The sequence below is a fragment of the Adiantum capillus-veneris genome, chromosome 29 (genome assembly GCF_014529385.1).
Source record: "Adiantum capillus-veneris isolate H3 chromosome 29, ASM1452938v2, whole genome shotgun sequence".
Taxonomy (NCBI): Eukaryota; Viridiplantae; Streptophyta; class Polypodiopsida; order Polypodiales; family Pteridaceae; genus Adiantum; species Adiantum capillus-veneris.
In genome coordinates this window covers 26,710,953-26,734,302 of record NC_140959.1, presented here as the reverse complement: position 1 = coordinate 26,734,302, position 23,350 = coordinate 26,710,953, and the positions used below count along the sequence as shown (strand labels likewise).

The window sequence follows — 23,350 nt, the reverse complement described above, 5'->3', positions numbered from 1 at the left end:
CCCTCTTGAATAACAGGTCTCGAGTTCAACTCCTCGTCGGCTAGATCTTTAAGGTCTCTTGGGATAGTTTCCTACGATGTTAAAACTCTCTTCTTCTTCTTCTTCTTCTTCTTCTTCTTCTTCTTCTTCTTCTCTCTCTCTCTCTCTCTCTCTCTCTCTCTCTCTCTCTCTCCTCTTCCCCCCCCCCCCCAAAAAACATGTACTTTCTTTACTTCTGAGAGGATAAGGAAAGCCATTTACAAGATGAAGACAGGAAGAGCACAAGATCATGATGGTCTGGTAGCAGAGCACTTTATCTGTCACCAGCGTGTGACTACTATCTATCCTTTTTGTTGATTTCTTTCTTATTATCTATTTACTTTCACTTTTTGGAAACACCCCTCGAGAAATCTAACTGCCCTGCATTGCATAGCTAGTGTGGAACTGTCCAGAGGGAGTCCAGGCCTGAGGGCAAGAGAGCACTAAGGTTGGACAAGGACTATGGTTAGCCAAGTGGGGTCATTGACTAGCCAAAGTGGAATCCTTTGCTACAGAGGCTACATTTCAGTTCTGGATGTGGCCGCAGTGTACAAAGAGGGTCAGATGACCTAGAAAGATACAATGGCAGCATCTCCTAAAATTTAGGGAACTGCTATTTTGGGACCTGAAAATGTGTTGAAGTCATTACCTCCGGAATGACAAGGGGAACATTTTCTTACTCTGTCGTGAAGTCAATTGGACAACTGGTTGGGATATTTTTAGACGGAAACCCCGAAACGGGAAAATGCTTATAAATGTGCCAAGTGGCACCTTCTGGTGCACTTGCCTCATGCAACAAGAAGTGGCGCTGAATTTAGGAGGGGGAGAGCCTCATTTTCAGATTTGTCACAGGTTAAGAGCTATGGAGTGCTTGCTTTCCCTCTTATGCACAGTGCGGTGCCAGCAGTGATGCCCTGCAAGCTACGCACTACCCTCTCTCTCCCCTTTGGCAGTATGTTATGCCCCTCTAGTGGGCTCTTCATTTGACCAATGTACAGTTGTGTGGGTTCATGCGCGATTGCCACTTCAAACCTTGATTTAGCTTTCACCCATTATTAGTCATCTATTTTACCTGCGCTATAGTGACACAAGAGAGGGGAATGGGATACAGATGCTAGAATGCACCTATATGAGAAGACCGACACCAGATTGGCCCCTAACTTAGGCGCCCCTTTCGGTATTTCTTTATTCTTTAAAACAGGGAATAAATGCTGTGGATCCCTACAAGCTGCCCCGCACAAACTTGGCTGAATTTCAACTGTTCCGGCCTGATTTCGGCAGCATAACTGTACTAGGACCCTTCACAGTCAGTATTCCCACGCATTGACTGACTTTCCCGACGCATACGGGCACTTTGCAAAACCTGGCGAGAATCTGCAGCACGCTGAATTCTCTGTTTTCAGCCCTGAAAATGCGCCAGATCACCTGTACAGCGGTCCCCTTGCGTCCCCGAACCTCCTGGGGGTATTAGGGTCCGTTTAGGGCCAAAACCCTAAACCTGCAAAAATACACAGCAGGCTGTAATTTACTGTTTCGGGCTCCGTTTTGCGTGCCGGTCGCATCCGTAGCAAGTCCTCGAGCTCCTGCACCTGTAGGGCTACTTGCCCTTTGAATCGGAGGAGATTTCTGGCGTAAACCTCTCCGAATTCACTTGTACCTGCGGGAGAATTAGCCGCTAGCCCTTTTTGGATTGAACACGCCGGTTACATGGTTTCATCGACGGGATTAAATCACTTTTTCCCATAGAAGTGAGCCTTGGTCAGTTTTGGGCTTGAAGACACAGGGGATCATAGACCAGACACAGTGAATTGCAATTATGGCTGACAGACCAGATGATGTGACTGAAGAGGTTTCCTCTTCACAGGGTCAACAGACACATGAAGTGGGTGAGTCCTCAAGACCACCACAGACAGATGACGATATATTCAGGACCCAGTTGGCTACTGCTGTGGCTATGTTCACACAAGTAATGCAGAACCCGAGGTTTTTAGCCTTTCTGCAACCTCCTGTTCCGTCTCAGCAAGTTGGGTCACTGGATCATATTCAAAAGCCTGTTAAGGCTCGAGCACAGGTGATTCATACCGCACAGTCAATGGAAACACCTGTACACTTGACGGAGAACATGCAGTCTCCACAACCTATGCCTAAGATGCAAGAATAGGTGGCTGAGATGCCAGTCTTTCAAGCTGTACCAGTTCAGCCCGCCACCTTTCAGCAGCCTATAGCTGGTTCTAATGGGCAGGGAAGCAACCTACAGGCTATGCAACAGGTCTTCCCACCACCTTCAGTACACCCTGGCTATTTTGGAGGTGGATCCGTATTCCAGAGCATGGCTGGTCATGCACCTGGAAATCAGTTTTACACGCCAAGAACAGTGTTTGGGGGTGCTCAAACGATGATGCCTAACCCCATGTACAGTGTCATGGGTATGCAACCAGGGTTTCAGAGCACTCAAGGCCAATTTGGGATGCCACAAGCAAATTTTGGTATGGCTGGAATTACAAATCAGCAGCCAAATATGGCATTTCCAGGTCAAGTTAATAGCGGCCAAGGAACACAGATGAACCCTAATAGTGTTCCCATGTTTCAGTCACTTCCATATGACAATTTAACGCCGCTGGAGAGGCCAACTCCGTACAAAGAAGGTGGCAAAGGTGTGTCATTCACGACCTTTACAGGGTTTGATGACAGGAAGAAGGCTCTCTCATTCCTCCAGCAGTTTGACAAGGCCTATGCAGGGGGAAACTTTACAGAGACTTCAAAGGTCCGCAAGGCAGCCACTTTCTTGACAGGGAATGCGGGACAATGGTGGACAACTTTATTGCTTCAAGGGCAAGCTCCGTCCACATGGATTTACTTCAAGCAGATTTTTGCAGCAGCATGGTTATCTGATGACTTTGAAGCAGATGTCATGACAGAATGGCACCAGCTAAATGCTGCCACTTGCAAAAATCTGGATGATTACAATCGGAAGTTTTGGAAAGCTCTACTTCCAGTAACTTCCTATAGGTTTGTGCCATTGACAGAACAGATTGAAAAATACTGTTGTGGCCTACCCAAAGGATTGAGAAAATACTGCACGAAGACAAAAGTCACTACTTTGACGCAGCTCATCGAGGTAGCAAACACTGGCAATGGTTTGCTCAAGGGAGAAGATTGTGAATTTAACACTGGCGTCAAGGCAGGATCAGGCAAGAAAAATTCAGCCAAGAAGCACGTTCCCAATGAGGCTCCTAAAGGGACTCAGGAGTCAGCCAACGCAGGGAAAGACAAAGCTACGGCTGAATCAGAAAAAGGAACAGCAAAGAAATGGAAAAGACCTTTTCCTCGCAAGTTAGAAGAGCAAAAGAAGGTCCTGAGGACAGAGAACAAATGCTTTATATGTGAGCAGCCTGGACACATTGCTTACAATTGTCCTACAAAGAAAAGGCCAGCTGATTCTGATGACAAGGAAGACAAGAAAGGAAAGAAGCCCATGGCTGGTCTAGTGCCAGATATGGTGGGCGACAAGCCAAATTCAGATGCAAGTGAGCTTTGCAGAGCATGGGGAAAGGTAAGGGATCAAACAGTGCTTATCTTCTTTGATCCAGGTGCCAAAGCCAACTTCATTTCCCCAGAATTGGCTTCAAAGTTGGGAATCAGACCTGAAGAGATGGGGTATACAGCAGAGGCAGGTTTGGCATGTCCTGGCCATACAGAGGTTGTGACACCCATCATTGGAAAGTTGCGTCTACATATCCAGTCCTATGTAGATGCTGAAGAATTTTACATCATGCCACTGGACGGATGTGATGTGTTGTTAGGTATTCCTTGGTTGTTTCGTGTACAGGGAATCATGGATGCCTACAACAAAAAGATCACTGTACAGAGCAGGGGAAAGACTCATATTCTGGATGTAAAGCTTAAACGGGAGTCTATTCCCACTGTATCAGCTTTTGCTATTACTTCTGTAATGAAAAAGCATCTTTCTGCGTACTTGGTTTTTGCACGTGAAGTGTCAGATTGTGATGAATCAAATTTATCTGTGCTAGATAAAGAAAGGTCAATGTTTTTACAACAGTATAGTGACTGTTTTTCCGATTCATTACCGTCTCAATTACCGCCAGAGAGACCCGAGGACCATGCGATAGATTTGGTGCCAGGCAGTAGCCCACCAAATAAGCCTCCGTACAGGGTTAGTGCGGCTCAGCAGAAAGAGATAATGGGCCAAGTACAGGAGTTGTTAGAAAAGGGGCTGATTCAGCCCAGTTCATCTCCATTCTGTTCTCCAGTGTTGTTGGTGCAGAAAAAGGATGGCTCATGGCGTATGTGCATCGACTACCGTGCACTGAACAAGAATACCATCAAGAATAGGTTCCCTATACCTAGAATTGATGATATTATGGACAAATTAGAAGGAGCAGCTATGTTTAGCAGGATAGATCTAAAGAGTTGGTACCATCAGATCCGCATTAGATCAGAGGATGTGCACAAGACTGCTTTTAGAACAACGTTTGGCCTTTACGAATTTTTAGTGATGCCCTTTGGTCTCACAAATGCTCCTGCTACGTTCAATAGGATGATGGACAGAATTTTCCGTCCACACCAGCAATTTGTTGGTACATTCTTTGATGACATGATAGTCTACTCAAAGAATGAAGAGGAGCATAGGCATCACTTGGCCATTGTGTTCAAAGAGCTACACAGTCATAGGTTGCTCATCAATGCAAAGAAAAGTGAGTTTTTTCTGGAAGAGATTCACTTTCTGGGACACATTGTCTCAAAGGATGGTGTCAGAATAGATCCTACAAAAGTTGAAGCGATCAAGTCATGGCCAAATTTGAAGACTAAGCATGATGTCCGAAGCTTTTTGGGACTATGCTCCTATTACAGAAGGTTTATCCGAAATTTCGCTGAGATTGCTTCACCTTTACATGCTCTTCAAAAGAAGGCAGTCACCTTTAGATGGACACAAAAAGAGATTTCACCTTTTAATCTCTTAAAGGAAAAGATGACTTCAGATCCAGTCATTGTGTTGCCAGATCTTAGGAAGTCATTTGTGGTCCAGTGTGATGCCTGCGGTAGTAGCATTGGTGCAGTGCTAATGCAAGATGCCAGGGTAGTAGCCTATGAGAGCAGAATTTTGCCAAGGGCCAGAGATGACCATGCAGGTCTATGAGAAAGAGTTACTGGCTGTGATTCATGCGCTCTTAAGTTGGAAACACTACCTGCTAGGTGCAGATTTCGTTGTCCAAACGGATTATCAGACCTTGCGATACTTCTTGACACAAACAAAGTTATCTGAGAAGCATATGCGATGGGCAAATATCTTGTCCATGTTCCATTTTCAGATTGTGCATGTGGAAGGCAAGAAGAACGTTGTGGCTGATGCCTTGTCAAGGAAGCCACAAATTTCAGCTGTGTCGATTCCTTATCATCATGAACTTGATGATATGAGAGAACATTATGCAAATGATGAAGATTTTGCAAGGGTCTTCGAGCAGCTAATGCAAGGACAACGTCATGAACACTATCTTCTCAGAGATGCGTTCATGATGATGCATGGCAGATTGTGTGTCACAAAGCCATTGCGACGTAAAGTTATGGAAGAGAGTCGTGTCCCACCGTATGCAGGGCATCGTGGTATCGATGCTACAGTTAAAGCGGTTGAGACATTCTTCTATTGGCCTACATTGAGAAGGGATGTGGATGCCTTTGTGCGAGAATGCCTAATATGCCAAAAGGTCAAGTTTGACAGGCAAAAGGCACCAGGGTTATTGCAACCACTACCTATTCCAGATAAACCATGGGAAAGTATTGCTATGGATTTTATCTTTGATCTTCCGAGAACGCAGACAGGAAACGATGGTATTTGGACCATTATTTGCAGATTCAGCAAACAGGCTCATTTTATTCCTGTCAGGAAGAAGATAAAACCAGATCAGATGGCACGCTTGTTTATGAGCAATATTTTCAAGTATCATGGTATGCCACAGTCGATTGTTAGCGACCGTGATCCACGCATGACAAGTTTGTTCTAGAGAGGCTTGTTTGAGAATATGGGCACCACGCTCAAATTCTCTTCGTCATTTCATCCTCAAACAGATGGGCAGTCAGAAGAGGCAAATTCTACTGTCCTAGATCTGCTGAAGTGCTATGTGTCAGAGCATAAAGGAAAGTGGGAGCAGTATTTGCCATTGGTGGAGTATGCATACAATAATACAGTGCATTCATCAACTGGCAAGGCACCCTTTGAGATAGTTGAAGGTGGCAAGAAAGTTCCTCCCATACTGCATACAAAGGACAAGATATTTGAAGCAGATAAGTATGTTCAGGACATGGATGAAATGTACAAGAAGGTCAAAGTGGCCTTAGAAAGGACTCGGGCAAAGCAAAAGAAAGCAGCTGATCGTCACCGTCGTGAAGTGGTATATTCACTTGGTGATTGGGTGCTTTTACGCTTTGAAAAGGCAAGGTTAAAGAAGATGAAGGGCAAGGAAAGACTGTTTCCAAAGCTCAGCATGCGTTACTATGGGCCTTTTAAAGTGTGCGACATAATCAGTGATGTTGCATATAGGCTGAAATTGCCTGACAGTTGGAAGATTCACAATGCGTTTCATGTGAGTCTTCTCAGACCCTATGTGGGTGATGTGCCAGAAGATATGCCAGCTGAAGATCAGCCGGAAGTCGAGGAACTTGACGAGATCTTGGTCCCTGAACAGATTTTGGCACACAAAGAAAGGAAAGTGAAAGGCAAGGTTGCTAGGCGTTACTTGGTAAAGTTCAGAAACTATCCACCAATGGATGCTAAGTGGATGGAAGAAGGTGAACTTGCAGAGTCACCAACTGTGTTATCACTTTACCTGGAAGCCTTCGATTTGCAACCTACCTTGACCCCTTGAGTTTCAAAGCTAAATGGATTGTTAGTGTGACAATGGCTTCTGAAACAAATGATGTACATGGTATTTAAAGTGAGCTCAAATCAAATACCTGTTACATGAATGTTAGAGCTGTACAGATTGTCAGTTTGGCAATTGCTCTTATGGAATGTCCAAAAGTTTGGTTAGTGCTATAGAAGTGAGTATTTCTTGTCAGTTTGTCAAGGATACAGTGATTGCTTTCATTGAAGAGTACATGTGTAACTGCATTCTTAAACTGTCGGTTTGGGTATGCTCGAAAGTGTTACGGGATCCAACGTGTTCTATAAGACAGTGGCAAAATGTGCAGCTACCACTTTGTCATTGGAAAGTTAGTGACTCAAAGCAATGGCAGAGTGCGAAGCTACCACTATGTCATTGGGACAGGGTTCACACGCAAGCAATACATGAGTCGACGAGGTGTTGAATACACCAGGGTTGACAATGAGCATGTATATGTCATACATGTGTCGACAGGTGTTGAATACATCAGTGTTGACTAGGAGCATGAACGACATAGATGCAAACGAGGACGTTTGAGATTTCAAGAGGGGGGTATGTCACCAGCGTGTGACTACTATCTATCCTTTTTGTTGATTTCTTTCTTATTATCTATTTACTTTCACTTTTTGGAAACACCCCTCGAGAAATCTAACTACCCTGAATTGCATAGCTAGTGTGGAACTGTCCAGAGGGAGTCCAGGCCTGAGGGCAAGAGAGCACTAAGGTTGGACAAGGACTATGGTTAGCCAAGTGGGATCATTGACTAGCCAAAGTGGAATCCTTTGCTACAGAGGCTACATTTCAGTTCTGGATGTGGCCGCAGTGTACAAAGAGGGTCGGATGACCTAGAAAGATACAATGGCAGCATCTCCTAAAATTTAGGAAACTGCTATTTTGGGACCTGAAAATGTATTGACGTCGTTACCTCCGGAATGACAAGGGGAACATTTTCTTACTCTGCCGTGAAGTCAACTGGGCAACCGGTTGGGATATTTTTAGACGGCAACCCCGAAACGGGAAAATGCTTATAAATGTGCCAAGTGGCACCTTCTGGTGCACTTGCCTCATGCAACAAGAAGTGGCGCTGAATTTAGGAGGGGGAGAGCCTCATTTTCAGATTTGTCACAGGTTAAGAGCTATGGAGTGCTTGCTTTCCCTCTTATGCACAGTGCGGTGCCAGGAGTGATGCCCTGCACGCTACGCACTGCCCTCTCTCTCCCCTTGGCAGTATGTTATGCCCCTCTAGTGGGCTCTTCATTTGACCAATGTACAGTTGTGTGGGTTCATGCGCGATTGCCCAGGCAAGAGCCTCTTGCACAGATACTGGATTAGCTACCGGCTAATTCCCCCGCAAGTACAAGTGAATTTGGAGAGGTTTCACGCCAGAAATCTCCTCCGATTCAAAGGGCAAGTAGCCCTACAGGTGCAGGAGCTCGAGGACTTGCTACGGATGCGACCGGCACGCAAAACGGAGCCCGAAACAGTAAATTACAGCCTGCTGTGTATTTTTGCAGGTTTGGGGTTTTGGCCCTAAACGGACCCTAATACCCCCAGGAGGTTCGGGGACGCAAGGGGACCGCTGTACAGGTGATTTGGCGCATTTTCAGGACTGAAAACAGAGAATTCAGCGTGCTGCAGATTCTCGCCAGGTTTTGCAAAGTGCCCGTATGCGTCGGGAAAGTCAGTCAATGCGTGGGAATACTGACTGTGAAGGGTCCTAGTACAGTTATGCTGTCGAAATCAGGCCGGAACAGTTGAAATTCAACCAAGTTTGTGCGGGGCAGCTTGTAGGGATCCACAGCATTTATTCCCTGTTTTAAAGAATAAAGAAATACCGAAAGGGGCACCTAAGTTAGGGGCCAATCTGGTGTCGGTCTTCTCATATAGGTGCATTCTAGCATCTGTATCCCATTCCCCTCTCTTGTGTCACTATAGCGCAGGTAAAATAGACGACTAATAATGGGTGAAAGCTAAATCAAGGTTTGAAGTAAAGTCTACCGCCCTTTTTGGATTGAACAGGCCGGTTACATTATCCATGCCCGAGATATGCTTGCAGAGCCTCTTGCTATGATGTTTAATAGAGCCATGTACGAGGGTTTCCGTGAGACTTGGAGTACGTCCACTATTGTGCATATCTTCAAGTCGGGAGATCCTATGCTTCCCGGGAATTACCGAACCATCATGATTGGTCACACTCTGGCTAGGCTATTGCATCAATTCTTGAGCATGAGTTGAGTGGATGGGCAGAGAGAGAGGGTATACGGGCAGCAGGACAAGGAGGGTTTAGGAGAGGTTTCTCCACTCTTGACCAGATTTTGACACTCAAAGCCATTATTGAGGAGGGTAGACACCATGGAAGAGGATATATTGTAGCTTTGTGGATTTCCGCAAGGCCTTTGACACAGTGCCACGGGCCAGATTCATACGCAGATTGCAAGACATGGGGGTGCCCACAGAGCTGATCTGGAGGATCTTAGCTTTATACAAGACAGTGGTAGGATAGGTACGCACTACTTAGGGCATGTCCGACATGGTTCACTCCACCATTGGGGTGAAGCAGGGTTGTCCCCTATCTCCAACTCTCTTTGGGATATATGTAGATGAGTTTTCAGATTATTTACAGGCAGAGAGTGATAGAGGTGCTCAGCTTGCAGGGACATGGATTCCGTTGCTTTATATGCTGATGATATTGTGTTGATCTCAGATTCTCCAAAGGGGATGCAACGTCATTTGGATGCATTGCATGTATTTGCACGGGACAGTGGATTGTCTGTGAACCTTGGTAAGACCAAGGTAATGGTGTTTAACCCCACGGCACAAAAGTAAGGAGGTCCGCCCCCACTTTTACATATGGTCGAGAGACTGTGGACTATGCAGATACATACACTTATCTTGGGGCGGTTTTCAGTGGTCTAGTATTTTCCTTGAGGCGTGCAACAGATACGCGATTGACCAGAGCCTATGCAGCATTGGGGAGACTTGAGAGGATATGTTCGCAGATTCAGTTCCAGGAACCTCGGACAAAGCTTGGCTCTTTGACACTTTGGTCACTTCTGCCATGCTATACAGAGTGGAGATATGGGGCCCCTCAATTGATCATCATAGCAAAGCTAGCAATACTTATGGATGGAGATGTATGGGGAAGCCTTTGGTGTCTATGATTTTTCGGATGATTAGGGCCAAGGCCTCAGTACCACGTGACATTATTAGGGCGGAGCTCGCTGCTCCATTGGTAGTGGAGGCACTCACTCGATCAGTTTCATCTATGCATAGCACTTGGGCTCTCCCTACATACAGATATGCTCGATTAGCACTAGAGTCTTCGCGACAGCTGGCATGCAGGGAGATAGATCATGTTGGTATGCAGAGATGGCATCTTGGTTTCAATTACATGGCTTTAGTATGGATCGGCTACCCCCATTTCAGTACTCTCTGGATGCACCCTCCATCTCCTCACTAGGGCAGAGATTACCAGGCTCATCAAACAGGACTTGATTCAGTTGGGACATGGATACAACCTACACATGAGCTAGGTACGAAGATGACTTTCTATAGAAAGCATCTTCTCTAACTCACGGAGGATGGTTTTGTGATCAGACCAGGATACATGGACACTCATCTATCCCACGGGATACGATGTGCTATTGGTCAGATACGCACATCCTCACATCAGCTAGAGATCGAGATAGGCAGATTTAGAGAGTACTCACCGAGTCCAGGATTTGTCAGGTGTGTTAGATAGAGCCAGAGACAGAGCTACATTACATATGTCACTGCCCAGTATACTACGAGATACGAGGCCGCTTTCACTGTCTATTCAGAGAGGGTTTTGGGCCACTTTCTATAGCCATGAGATACCAGGATTAGAGATGCCTCGGATTATACTTACTGGAGATTCGCAAACAAAGAGAGGACCTCTTGAAGAGGGGCACAATGAGAGAGATCCAACAACAGCGGAAGATTACAAATTTCTTTCAGTCACAGACAAAGAAGTCCAAGCAGCCCTAACAACATAACAACACCAGAGGCACCAGAGGCATACTGCTTGATCGGGTGATAGAGTTGGGGCAATCCCGTCGCCCATGGATGAGGGGGCCCTCTCGACATCGACACAGATTGCGACAGAGAATCCATACCATACTAGCGCGACATAGGAGCCGTCCTGACAAAGTGCCTACCTTGGAGGACATTGAATCTATATAGCCTTTTGGATACTGATGTATATGTATATGATGCCTCGACTGTCAGAGAGCTCCATTGTATCAGCTCACCCTTTGTATTCCCCTTGTATCAGCTCTCACCCCACCCCTACCCACTATTTTCTTTTCAGTTCTTTGTACTTTTTGTACCCAGACCTGGTATTAGATTCACCACATGTAACCTTTTGGTCTCATAGGTCATTTTGGCCTTTTGAAGACCTTAATATAACATTTAATCTCTCTCTCTCTCTCTCTCTCTCTCTCTCTCTCTCTCTCTCTCTCTCTCTCTCTCTCTCACACACACACACACAAAAAAAAAAAATGCATGTGCAAGCACCACAAAAAAAAACAAGTAGCAACTCAGAAGACCTTGAGCTTTTGACAGCATTTGGAAATGGCAAAAATTGAAATGTCAGTAATGAATGTTCCCCCGATGTTCAAGTGTTGTAGAGAGGCGGTCCTGGACACCTGGAAAGTAAACCGGAAAACCATAAGTTAAAATTTGTCCCGCTAGCGATAAAACCACTAATCAAAATAGTTGTATCAACAAAAGAGAAACACTATCTATGAACCACCCCGAGCCCGAGCCCGAGACTGGGACCATCAACTTTCATGTCATGAATAGAAAAGTAATCAAGAGGATAAAGCAAGCTACCTCGAAGTTTTACAAGGACAGCTGGAAAACACAAGTTCAATGCCAAGAACAAAATTTCAAAAGTCCAAAAGATGTATATTCCAATAGCCTCCAAAATTTCAAATTTTATCTACTTTGAACAAAAACTATATGACATTGTTTGTCAGTCAAACAAGAAAGTTAAAGGTGGATATAAGATTTCATTCGACACAACCAGAAAAAAATTTGTATGTATCGATGCGATCTGTAGCATTACACTATTATGTGAGCTGTTTTCAAAGTTTTGGGAGCTCTTTAAACTTTTGTTAAAGTAGGCACTATCTTAAACAAACCGTATGGTACAAATGTTAATAAAAACAAGGCAGCATTCGGTACACCTACAAATGATTTTGTATGCATCAATTCGGTTTGTACCGTTACAACATTATATGAGCTTTTTTTTTCATCGGACAGGTTGTTTTGGGATCTCTTTAAAGGCCTCAACTTATATTTAATAAATTATTTGCTGAACTAAAGTCAAATGGTTTGTTCATGCTTACCTTATTTATTTTGTATAGTAGCTGTATTTTAACATAGTTTTCAGGGAACAAGAATAAAACTCGTAGTGTACAACATATTTTGTACTAGATAAATTGTAGATAATGGCGATCACAAAATTGGAGATGCAAGAAACTGAAGTATCTTGTGAGTAAGTTTCTTTCCCTCGCTTATTTCTTTTCCTCTCCTTGGCCCTCATTTCTCTACCTTTTTCTTCCTTCTTTCTCTAGCTTCAACTCTCCCTCATGTTTACTTTCACAATAAATTTTTAGAAAAATGAACACCTCCAACCAGTGTAACAAACTTGAACACTACAGTTCACAGTTCACAATTGATTCAACATTGGCCCGGCGGAGTTCCGTGCCTAGAGATATTGGCCCCAAAGACTGGCGCCCCTTTCGGTATTTCTTTTTGTATTAATCTGAGTTCAAAGTACAAGAGTGCGGGCAGGCGCTCACACTCAGACTCTGCGTCCAGATGCTCTGAGTTGTGAGTGGCCTACCCACTTATTTAAAGAGTACAAGGGATGCCAAAAGCAGAGCCCCAAAAGCTCAAAATCAAAAGCTCAAAAGCTTTGCAAAATAAAGCAGTTTCTCTTTCTCTCTCTCTTGCTAAAATAAAGCAAAGAGGCTTTTCTCTCTCTCTCTCTCTCTCTCTCTCTCTCTCTCTCTCTCTCTCTCTCTCTCTCTCTCTCTCTCTCTCTCTCTCTCTCTCTCTCTCTCTCTCTGCCCCCTTGCACCTGCCCTGCGCTCCCGCTCCATCTCTCTCCATCGCCCCCCCCACCCCCCCCCCCCCCTCCTGTCTCTCGCGCTGCCTGCCCTTCTCTCCATCGCGCTGCCCCCATGCGCCTGCCCTGCGCTCCCGCTCCATCTCTCCCCATCGCACTGCCCCCCCCCCCCCCCCCTTTGTCTATCGCGGGTTAATCCCCCCTCCTGTCTATCGCGCGTCCCCCCCCTTTTTGTCTATCGTTGATAATTTTTTTAGCCTTTAAGCTTTTTATTTATCGTCCGTTCATTGTTTTAGTTTTAGTCTATCGCCCACCCACCCCATCTCCCCCCCCCCCCCCCCTTTTAAATTTTCACTTTCGCCCCGCCCCCACCTCACTCTATCGCCTATCGCTCCCGCCGCCCCCCCCCCCCCCCCCCGGCTGCTTCTCTCTCTCTCTCTCTCTCTCTCTCTCTCTCTCTCTCTCTCTCTCTCTCCTCCTCTCTCTCTCTCTCTCTCTCTCTCTCTCTCTCTCTCTCTCTCTCTGGACTGTAGCAGCAAGCCCAGCCTCCCTCGCGGAACTGTAGCAGCATCCCAGCCTCCCTCTGTTCGCGCGGCACCACAGCAGGAGCATCGACGGGACTTTAATCCCTCTCTCTGTGCAGCAGCACGCCCATCTTTGAACACATGGCGGACTGCAATGACTGAGGACGTACAGAGCGCGCAGCCCCAGCAGGTCAAATAGGGCTCTCTCTCTCTCTCTCTCTCTCTCTCTCTCTCTCTCTCTCTCTCTCTCTCTCTCTCTCTCTCTCTCTCTCTCTCTCTCTCTCTCACAGCAGCCCTACGCGTTCCTTCCTGAGGGTTCCTTGCAGCCCTGCACGTCCAGCTTGAATTTTATAATGGAAAATGATTCTTTGAGCCACACTGTAATGGATCAACGTCAAGGCCATGAATGCTTGCACAAACTGTCACACTTGAAGAAGACCCTGCACAGGACACGGAAGCCGCCAATGTCTCACCTGTTTGCAAGCCAAGAGCAAAGGCAACCTTCATGCTCACGAATAAGCGGATGGCGTTGATAGAGAGGGAAATGAAGGAGTGGAAAACAGAGATGGAAGGATGGTGGAAGGAGAAGGCCAACCTCCTTCAGATGGTCTTCAATGAAGGCGCACAGTGGAAGAAGGAGACAGAGAGCCTTAACGCAGAAATACGGACACTCAAAGAAGAAGTCTCAGCCCTCAAAGAGCAGAACCCAAACGCCGAGATACGGGCACTCAAAAAAGAAGTCTCGGCCCTTAAACAGGAGTTTGCTGATAGAGTAAGCAATGGACTAGAGGAAGGCGAATTTCAACCCTCGGTAATAGATGAAATCAAGGAAATTAAGGAACAAGTAAGGATGATCACAGAGGAAGAGAAATTGAGTGTGGCAAAGACATCTTCATGGGCGGAGATAATATCAAGGACACAGAAAAAGGCAGACGAGGCTGAAAAATGGATTGAGGTCGCCAAGAAAGGGAAAGGTCAAGAAACTCCTTGTACACCGACGATTATCAACATGACTCTCGAAGAGGAACAAAGAAGGCGGATGCGAGCATTGCATGTGAGAGTGACCGGTCTCAAGGACATAAACAATGTGGAGAAAGAGGTCACAAGCCTTACATCCATGATGGGGATGGAGAAGCCTTTGCACACAAAGGCATGGAGGGTAGGTAAGAAAAGTGATGGCACGGGAGAGTCTTCAAAGGGGAGAGCTCTCATACTACGCTTCCCCTCATTGGAAGAGAAGAAGGAATTCTTGAGGAAGAGGCCTACTCTCAAAAAGACAGGTATTTTCCTCGGTGATGACCTGACTCTCTCATAGCTCGCACATATGAGAGAGGTAATGCCAGAGATTACAGCGGCAAGGGAGAAGGGAAAGATAGACTTCTACAAAGATGGATGGGTGGTGATTTTAGAGCGGCGTACTGCATGACGGTTCGAGACATATGGGACCACACTGAAGATGGCTATGAGATTGGACGTGGGTGCATTTGAGGAGAGTTTCAAAGACAAGGATATTGTGTTCTTCTCAGAGACTCATCAGGCCCCTGGACAGCTAATGCCACATGTGGTGGGATACAGATGGGAAACAGCTCACAAGACAAATGCGAGATCTGAGCATGGGAGTAGCGGCTCGGGAGGAGTAGCAGTGCTATTCAGAGAGGAGCTACAACCATTACTGCATATTGTACGAAGAGATGATCATGCTAGATATATGTGGGTGAGACTCAGAGCTGACACGGGTCGATTCCTATATATTGCCATATGTTACTTTCCTCCCAGTACATCAATGTATGCCGCATCCAGAGGGCAGTCGCCTTTCTCTATCCTAGATGATGACATTTGGGAGTTCTCTAGGGATGGTGATATCATTCTCCTAGGGGACTTCAATGCCCGAACGGGCAACTCGCAGACAGTCTTCTACGACACTTCAGATGAGATGCTTAGAGAGCTTGATGTGGGTGAGTTGGGACTTGACAGATGCTCACATGACAGAGAGCAAACGGAGTATGGGAGATACCTCATGGAAATGACAACTACACATGGATTAGCCATACTTAATGGCTTACAGCGATTTCCTGGAGCAGCCGGTTTCACATGCTTTCCACACAGACATGGGGCCAATACAGTGGATTATGTTATGACACAACCGAGCTTTTCAAGATTTCACAGTGGGAGCCAGGCCAGTGGGCATAGCAGTAGATCATGCTCTCTTGACACTATCCGTTAAATTTCAGTATAGTACAACCTAGACATCAGGAGGCAAGTCACACACCCGCTATACATTTACACCAGAGACTGATTTCGTTTATTCAGAGGAGATATGGGCCCGTCTATTGGAAGGCACAGCTGGCACAAATGGTACATGCCTCTCAGTGGAGGAGTGCACCACTCTACTGACTGAGACACTGCATGGGGCTGCATCAGTGGCATACCCAGTGCCCACACACTCAGCCGGGCAAGAGACGACATTCTGGGAGCATGCCCCAGAATAGTTGGTATGATGAGGAGTGCAGAGAGATGAGAGCCCAGCTTCAGAGGGATCTTCTTTTAGGAGTCATCACTTACAGACAGTCTCGGATTGCTTTCCGACGCCTTATGCGACGGAAGAAGCGAGCTTACCTAGCTCAAATGGAGCGGGACTTGTATCAGATGTTCTTGAGTAGGGACTCAGGAGAGGCATGGCGACTCTTCCATGAACACTCCCCTCCCCCAATGATTACTTCACCTGAGGTGTGGGGCCAATATGCGACATCATTATATACGGTTCCTGGACAGGAACCCCTTCCAGACCCTACCAAGCCTTGCCCAGCTACGAGCACTTTCTTTACACCTGAGATGGTACAAAGGGCCATCGACGGGATGAAGACCGGGAAGGCATATGATCATGACGGTCTAGTAGCGGAGCACTTTATACATACCAGGGATATGCTGATGGAGGTTCTCGCAGTGTTGTTCAATCGTGCCATGTGTGAGGGATTACCTGAGACTTGGAGGTTGTCTAATATTGTGCCCATCTTCAAGGCTGGTGACCCTACAGAGCCCGGGAACTACCGCACTATTATGGTTGGACACACATTGGCACGGTTGTATGCATCTATCCTGGAGCAACACTTGAGTAATTGGGCAGAGCGCGAGGGTGTACGAGCGAAGGGTCAAGCCGGCTTCAGGAGGGGTTTCTCCACTCTTGATCATATTCTGACACTCAGGGCCATCATTGAGGAGGGCAGAGCACATGGGAGACGGATCTATTGTAGCTTTGTGGATTTTCGTAAAGCATTTGACATGGTACCAAGAGCTCGATTGATGCGCAGATTACAGGAGATGGGGGTGCCCATAGAGGTGATTTGGGGGATTATGGCTTTGTACAGATCAGTGATGGGACAGGTACGCACTCCGGAAGGGGTATCTGATTTAGTTCACTCTACTATTGGAGTGAAACAAGGCTGCCCATTGTCTCCTACTCTATTTGGTATGTATGTGGATGAGGTGTCTGATTACATCGACAGAGAGGGTGACAGAGGTGCATAGCTGGCAGGGACGTGGATCCCATTGTTGCTATATGTTGATGATATTGTGCTGATATCCGACTCACCAGAAGGTATGCAACGACAGTTGGATGCACTACGCAGTTTTGCAAAGGATAGTGGATTGTGTGTAAACCTAGGTAAAACCAAGGTTATGGTGTTTAACACCACACCGCAATGGGTCAGGAGATCAGTACCTACTTTCAAATATGGTCAGGAGATTGTGGAGTATACAGATGCATACACTTACCTGGGGGTAGTCTTTAATGGGCCGAGATTTTCCTTGAGAAGAGCAGCAAAGACTAGACTAACCAGAGCTGGTGGGGCTCTGGGAGGAATGGAGAGGATGTGTTCGCAGGTTCACTTCCAGGAACCTAGGACAAAGTTATGGCTCTTTGATACTCTGGTTGCCTCTACTATGTTATATGGGGTGCAGGTTTGGGGACCTTCTATAGGCCAGGAGGGTTGGAGACGTATGGAGAAGCCCTTGGTATCTATGATCTCTCGGCTGATTAGAGCCAAGGCTTCCGTACCGCATGATATCATTCGAGCGGAATTAGCTGCTCCCCCTATGGTGATTGAGGCACTTACTAGATCAGTCTCTTTTGTACACAGTCTGTGGGATACTACCAGAGAGAGAGATGCCACGGTGGCTCTAGAGTCCTCCAGACAATTAGCTCTTAATGGGGATACATCATGCTGGTATGCACAGATGGCATCATGGTTTCAGACACATGGTTTCACCATGGACAAGTTGCCTCCTTTTCAATACTCTCTACAGGCACCCTTGAGGTCTTTGACGAGGGTAGAGATTAATAGACTCATTCGTCAGGATCTGATTCAGCTGGACACAAGGAGGACATGGATAGAGCCGATACAGGAGTTGGGCACAAAGACGGCTTTCTATAGAGAGCATTTTCTCCACCTCACAGAGGATGGGTTTGTGATTCGACCTAGCTATATGGACAGGCATCTTTCTCATGGTGTCTGATGTGCCATTGGCCAGATACGCACGTCCTCACATCAGCTCGAGATTGAGACTTGCATATTCAAAGGGACACCAAGATATGCCGCTTATGCCATCTAGAGCCAGAGACAGAGGTACATTACATATGTCATTGCACAGTGTACTATGAGATACGAGGCCGTTTTCATTGTCTATTCAGAGAAGGTTTCGGGCCACTATCTAGGGTCATGAGTTATGAGAATCAGAGATGTCTTGGGCTATATCTACTTGAGCTACACAGGCATAGAGAAACTTTACTGAGGAGAGCTGAAGAGAGACAACCCCAGAGACAGATCACAGATTTCTTTACACTAGATACTGAACACCCAGAAGAACAGACAGAGGAGCAACCAACAGTGGAGAGGTCTACCCGCACTACTGGCATTCTCATAGACCGTGCATTGGAGCTAGGGAGATCTAGACGACCCCAATGGAGAAGAGGAGCTACACAGTTTCGAAGGAGGCTACAACAAAGGATTCGAGCCATACTTTTTCGTCGTCCAGGGTGCAGATGAAGATGGATCTCTATGCAGATAGATCTCTACTTCCCTCCCAAATTGTCTACACATTGTATAGCTCAGTTCACACGTTTCACGCCTTTCACCTTTCACACCTATCCGCTTAGTTTAGGATTCCGCAGTATTTATATCTTGTTATCCCTAGTTTAGTTTAATTTTATTTAATTTATTTTGTTAATCTGACTTGATATCATATACACCGCATTGTAACTTCTTGGTCTCATAGGTCACTTTGGCCTTTTGAAGACGTTAATATAACATTTCATTTCATTTCTCTCCCAATTGGTAGAAAAAGCATTGCTCAAAAGCTGTCAAAAGCTACCAGCGCAATTCACGCCGCAAATCCCGAAGATCCGTACAGCTGCCACGTGTCAACTGCCACGTCAGCAAAATTCAGGATTAGGGTTAGGGTTAGGTCAGAATTAGGGTTTCTGATTTTAGGGTTAGGGTTTCAGCAGAATTAGGGTTTCATATTTTTAGGGTTAGGGTTTCAGCAGAGCGGGCAGCCACGTCATCACTTTGTGACAACCAGGACCAAAAACGAAACATGTTAAAGCTCGAGGGCTTGTGTACTTGAAACAAGCATGCAAAGCTTGATGCAGGCAGCTTGTACTCAGCACTTTGGTGCTATCTAAAATTGAGCCCTTCATCTCTAACTCGTCTTCTCCAATAACTTCAACTTTTTGATAGCAAACCAAACATTGTTTAAAGTTAAAAAGAAAACTCTCAACTTCACTCTCCCTTCCTTTTCACCTGTGAAACCAATTGGTAGTTCAAGCACAAGCAGTATATTACTAAACAGAGAAAACGCTGCACCAAAGAACATCTGCAAAAGACACGAGAGGTGGAGTTCCTCTCAGAGACGCATTGACCCACTGGAACCGGACGGCACCACATGCCAACAGGGAAAGACCGATTGAAACAGAATTAATAACAACCAAAACAAATTTGCAAGCACTTTGAATACTTCAACAACTGAAAGAAAACTTAACACTTGAGACAAGCATGCAATGGCAAAGTTCCACTCCCAGAAGCACTAGCCCCTTAACTAGGCGCCCCTTTGCAGTATTTCTTTATTCTGCAAGTTGAGGGTACAACTGTCAGGACAAGCCCACCCATCCAACTCTGAGTCCTACTCCAAGGCTCTTATTTCTAGGCCCTTGCCCTCCTGCTTTTACAAAGATCTTAAAAGCTCCAAATTATAACTTTTACCAAAAAAGTCCTAAAAAGTAAAATGGTCACTTTGAAAGCTCCAAAATCAGCTGCTGTAAAACTGGCACCCAAAAGCTCTGCCACATCATCAACCATACGGCCCAAAAATCCCGCCGCCAATCACGGCACGGATTCCACCACATTTCACGTGCTGGCTGTAACTAGACCCTCAAGCCCTCGTCGTTGGAGGTCTCGCCATCTCTCATAGCCCTAGTACCTCCACTCCCCGCATCCCTCAACCTCCCCACCCCCCACCCCCAACACACACACACAACTTGCTATTCAACCTGCTACACACACCCCCTTCCCCCAGCGCCCATGCCCTTTACCTGCTTCTACCCTTCTCCTTCCTCCTCACCATTCCCTGGTTCCAACACTACCAACTCCCACCACTTCACACCCAACATCTTCCCCCCTCAGTTCCTCTCTTATGTATGTGCTCCTCCTCCGCCACCAGTTTCCCACTCCTTCGTAAATTGCTGTCCCCGAACTCAGTAGCTTACTCGAACAGACCATAGTGGGGACTCCCCTGGCCCCTCCTGGTGAGAGTGAATACTCTGTGCAAAGCTCGTTGCACTGTATTTCCAAGCAAACAGGAACCTTTGCTCTCATTCATTTTGAATTTTACAAGCTCAAGACATGAATTGATCAGTCTATCCTCAACTGAGTGTATCAGCACGTAGCATAGGCAATGCACTCATACCTAAGAGGCCTGGCAGTCAGCCCAGAAATTGCGGAAATCAGCAGCCAGCTTACGCTTGGATAAGAGTTTTGCATGCCACACTAGGTTCTATCAGTAGACTCCTTTTGAAGTTTCCGCAGGACTTCCTTGGCACAAGGACGATAGAGGCCCAGTTCTATCCATAGACTCCTTTTGGAGTTTCCACAAAACTTCCTTGGCACGAGGATGATAGAGGCTCAAGAAGCGCTCTTTTGTATATTATTGTATAAATCTGCAGTCTCTTGAGTCTTATCATGCTCCAAAATGACCTATGTTACTAAAGTTAGAATGGTGAATGAAGAATTTTCTCACTTTTTCACGAGGGTCCTCTAGGGAGTACAACTCGGGCTCAAAACAAATCTTGCACACAGATCCCAATTCCATTATAACTCCCCTCTTACTGCTGCTCTTCAGTATTTTCTGTTGAGGCTATCACACCCATGATGATTGCCAGTCTTTTTGGCGGTCAGTAGTTACTTCGACTATGTGTCATGTTTTTTGATGGCTACATTCACACTGTGAGAAATCATAAGGCTTCTGCACTGATTTCAAAGGGCAGAGATCCTAGGTATGATTAATTAAGAAATACTTACTTCTCATAACACTAATAATAATTTAAGCTATCATGATATTGCAAATAAACAAAAGCATGAAACAAACCAGATCAATGACACCGGCATCTGTGATTGCTGTCACACCCCAAAGAGAAATAGAGGTCAAGTTTGGACAGCATGCTGCAAGAGAAATTCGTTTCAGCCCTACATCTGTAATGTGGCATCCCCACCTGCTAGTCGATCTAAGTACCAAAGACAGGAAATAGTGTCAATACCATTTACAAAATAAAATCGTTGCCTTCAGAACTATTACAAAAGAATAAGCTTTGCTCAGGTTAGAACCACATAAGAAATAAGAGTAAGCACATATTTGAGTACATCTAACCAGTTCCTTCCCTTGTCTTGAATCTTGATAACATGCACATGTACAACCATCAAAAAGCTGAATTACGGTCATGTAGGATACGACTCGTAAGGTCTCTAAAATTTTTTGCTATAACTACAACAAAAAATCCAACAGTAAAGTATCTGATCCAGCTCATGTTAAAAAAATTGAAATACAGCTCAACAATAATTGATGGATATAGTGGTGCATGGCTGGTTAGTAAACAAACATTCAATGTGCATGGCACAAACACCTCAGCACAAAATGAAGTGCAAAAAGGAAAGAGAAAAACGCTTTGTACTCTAGATCTTGAGCACAAACAAATCTGTACTGCCCTTACGGAACGGCACCAAAGCTCTAATTACGAATATGTTCCTAAGGAGCATATGGAAAAAGATGCACAATAAAAAAAATCCTACAAACAGTCACCAAGCTACGAAGTTCAAAATTTCCTCAAATAATTTGTATAATCACGAGGAAAAGGTTTAAAAAACATGACAACGAGTACTTCTCCATACCCCTTGATTGAACAATGCAAAGAGCAGATTGCCCACCAAGTCACTCCAAGAAATAAGCATTTATGTACACATATGACAGCAATAATGCGAGCCTATGATTTACATGGATGCTATTTGCAAGCTCTCATACAAACACAAAATGCCCATGAAAAAGACTCAAAAACTCAGAGATTGCAAAGGGCATGAGCTACATATATTTCTGTAAGTCGGCACTTACATATCAAGTTCCTGAAGTCTACAAGCAGCTTCAACCAGCCTTGCTACACAATCATCATCAACTCTCCACCCCGAAAAGCTAAGCTTTACTCTAAACATTAGAGCACGTTGAACTGCCTCTCTCCATTTGTGGCAAACTTGACTGGCCCTGTGTGAACCCCACAAAACCAATGTGAAATCACTTTAACAAAAGCGTGCATGAGGCTACACAAAGAAAGTCGCTGGTGTCGCAAAAGCAAACTGGGCTGTGTTGGGAATACTTCATACATTTCATCAGAACAACAAATTGGAATCTCTCTCTCTCTCTCTCTCTCTCTCTCTCTCTCTCTCTCTCTCTCTCTCTCTCTCTCTCTCTCTCTCTCTCTCTCTAACTCTAATATACACGTAAACTTACGCAGCCAAGTCCTTGAACGATTGTAGGCGCAGAAGGCAGAAGGCGATCAAGTCGGGGGGCAGAGACTCGATGAGGGAGGGGGAGGGTGCCATGACCGCGCAGTCGGGAACAATGGCTTTCACATATGTTTGTGGGTGTGCGAGTTTATGGGCCCGGGAAGCGACTGCTCACGGAATCCTGGAAACAACATTTATTAATAAATAATTAATTACTCCATAAGTTGCTATCAGCACCAACATAGGTCCAAGACGCTGGTCACACATTCTTTTCGTCCACTCCATGAACCACCAAAGCTCCAGAGTGTATGGTGGATGAGCGGGGTGGGATCCGATGCATTTGGCAGCTGCGGGCAAAATCGGAGTCGTGGATCTGGAGCCCCGAATTTACAAATGCCGCCTAAGCACCCGAATTTACAATTGTCTGCACTTACAAAACCATGCGGACTTCCACTATTCACAAGAAGTATGCATGGGTGAAGTGGGCTGCCTAGGGGGGCATCCTGGGTTTAAATCTCCAGGTGGGGGGAGGGAGGATGATCCGACTTTACACCTTTCACCTGAATAGGTTGCCTCCTACCTGAGACTTTTGAGAGTGAGTTCCCACCCTTGTTTTAAAAAGTGCAATGTGTAAGCATGCCTCGTTTGTAAATAAACTCTTCATAAAAAGAAGGGAATCGAAAATGTTGTCATCAAGGCTCAAACTCATCAAGATGTGTGTTTGTGTGTGTGTGGAGAGAGAGAGAGAAAAGAAGGGAAAGGGGGGGGGGG

At 45.7% G+C, this 23,350-nt stretch overlaps 1 protein-coding gene across 3 annotated transcripts in view; it reads right to left on the bottom strand.

Annotated features, from left to right (window-relative positions):
• Positions 1 to 22,741, bottom strand: part of LOC147418936 (F-box/RNI-like superfamily protein) — a 37,981-nt gene extending 15,240 nt beyond the window's left edge. For 2 of the 3 annotated variants that reach the window (XM_086506307.1, XM_086506308.1), the window contains exons 1-4: positions 22,584 to 22,741; positions 22,191 to 22,337; positions 21,177 to 21,312; positions 11,486 to 11,584 (exon numbers count right to left, since the gene is read on the bottom strand). In XM_086506307.1, the coding sequence (XP_086362433.1) occupies positions 11,486 to 11,584; positions 21,177 to 21,312; positions 22,191 to 22,337; positions 22,584 to 22,675 (474 nt within the window). In that variant the 5' untranslated portion in view covers positions 22,676 to 22,741. Of the gene's footprint in view, positions 1 to 11,476; positions 11,585 to 21,176; positions 21,313 to 22,190; positions 22,338 to 22,583 lie in introns of those variants that run through there. The other variant, XM_086506309.1, reaches the window with a different exon arrangement.
• Between the last annotated feature and the right edge of the window lie 609 nt (positions 22,742 to 23,350).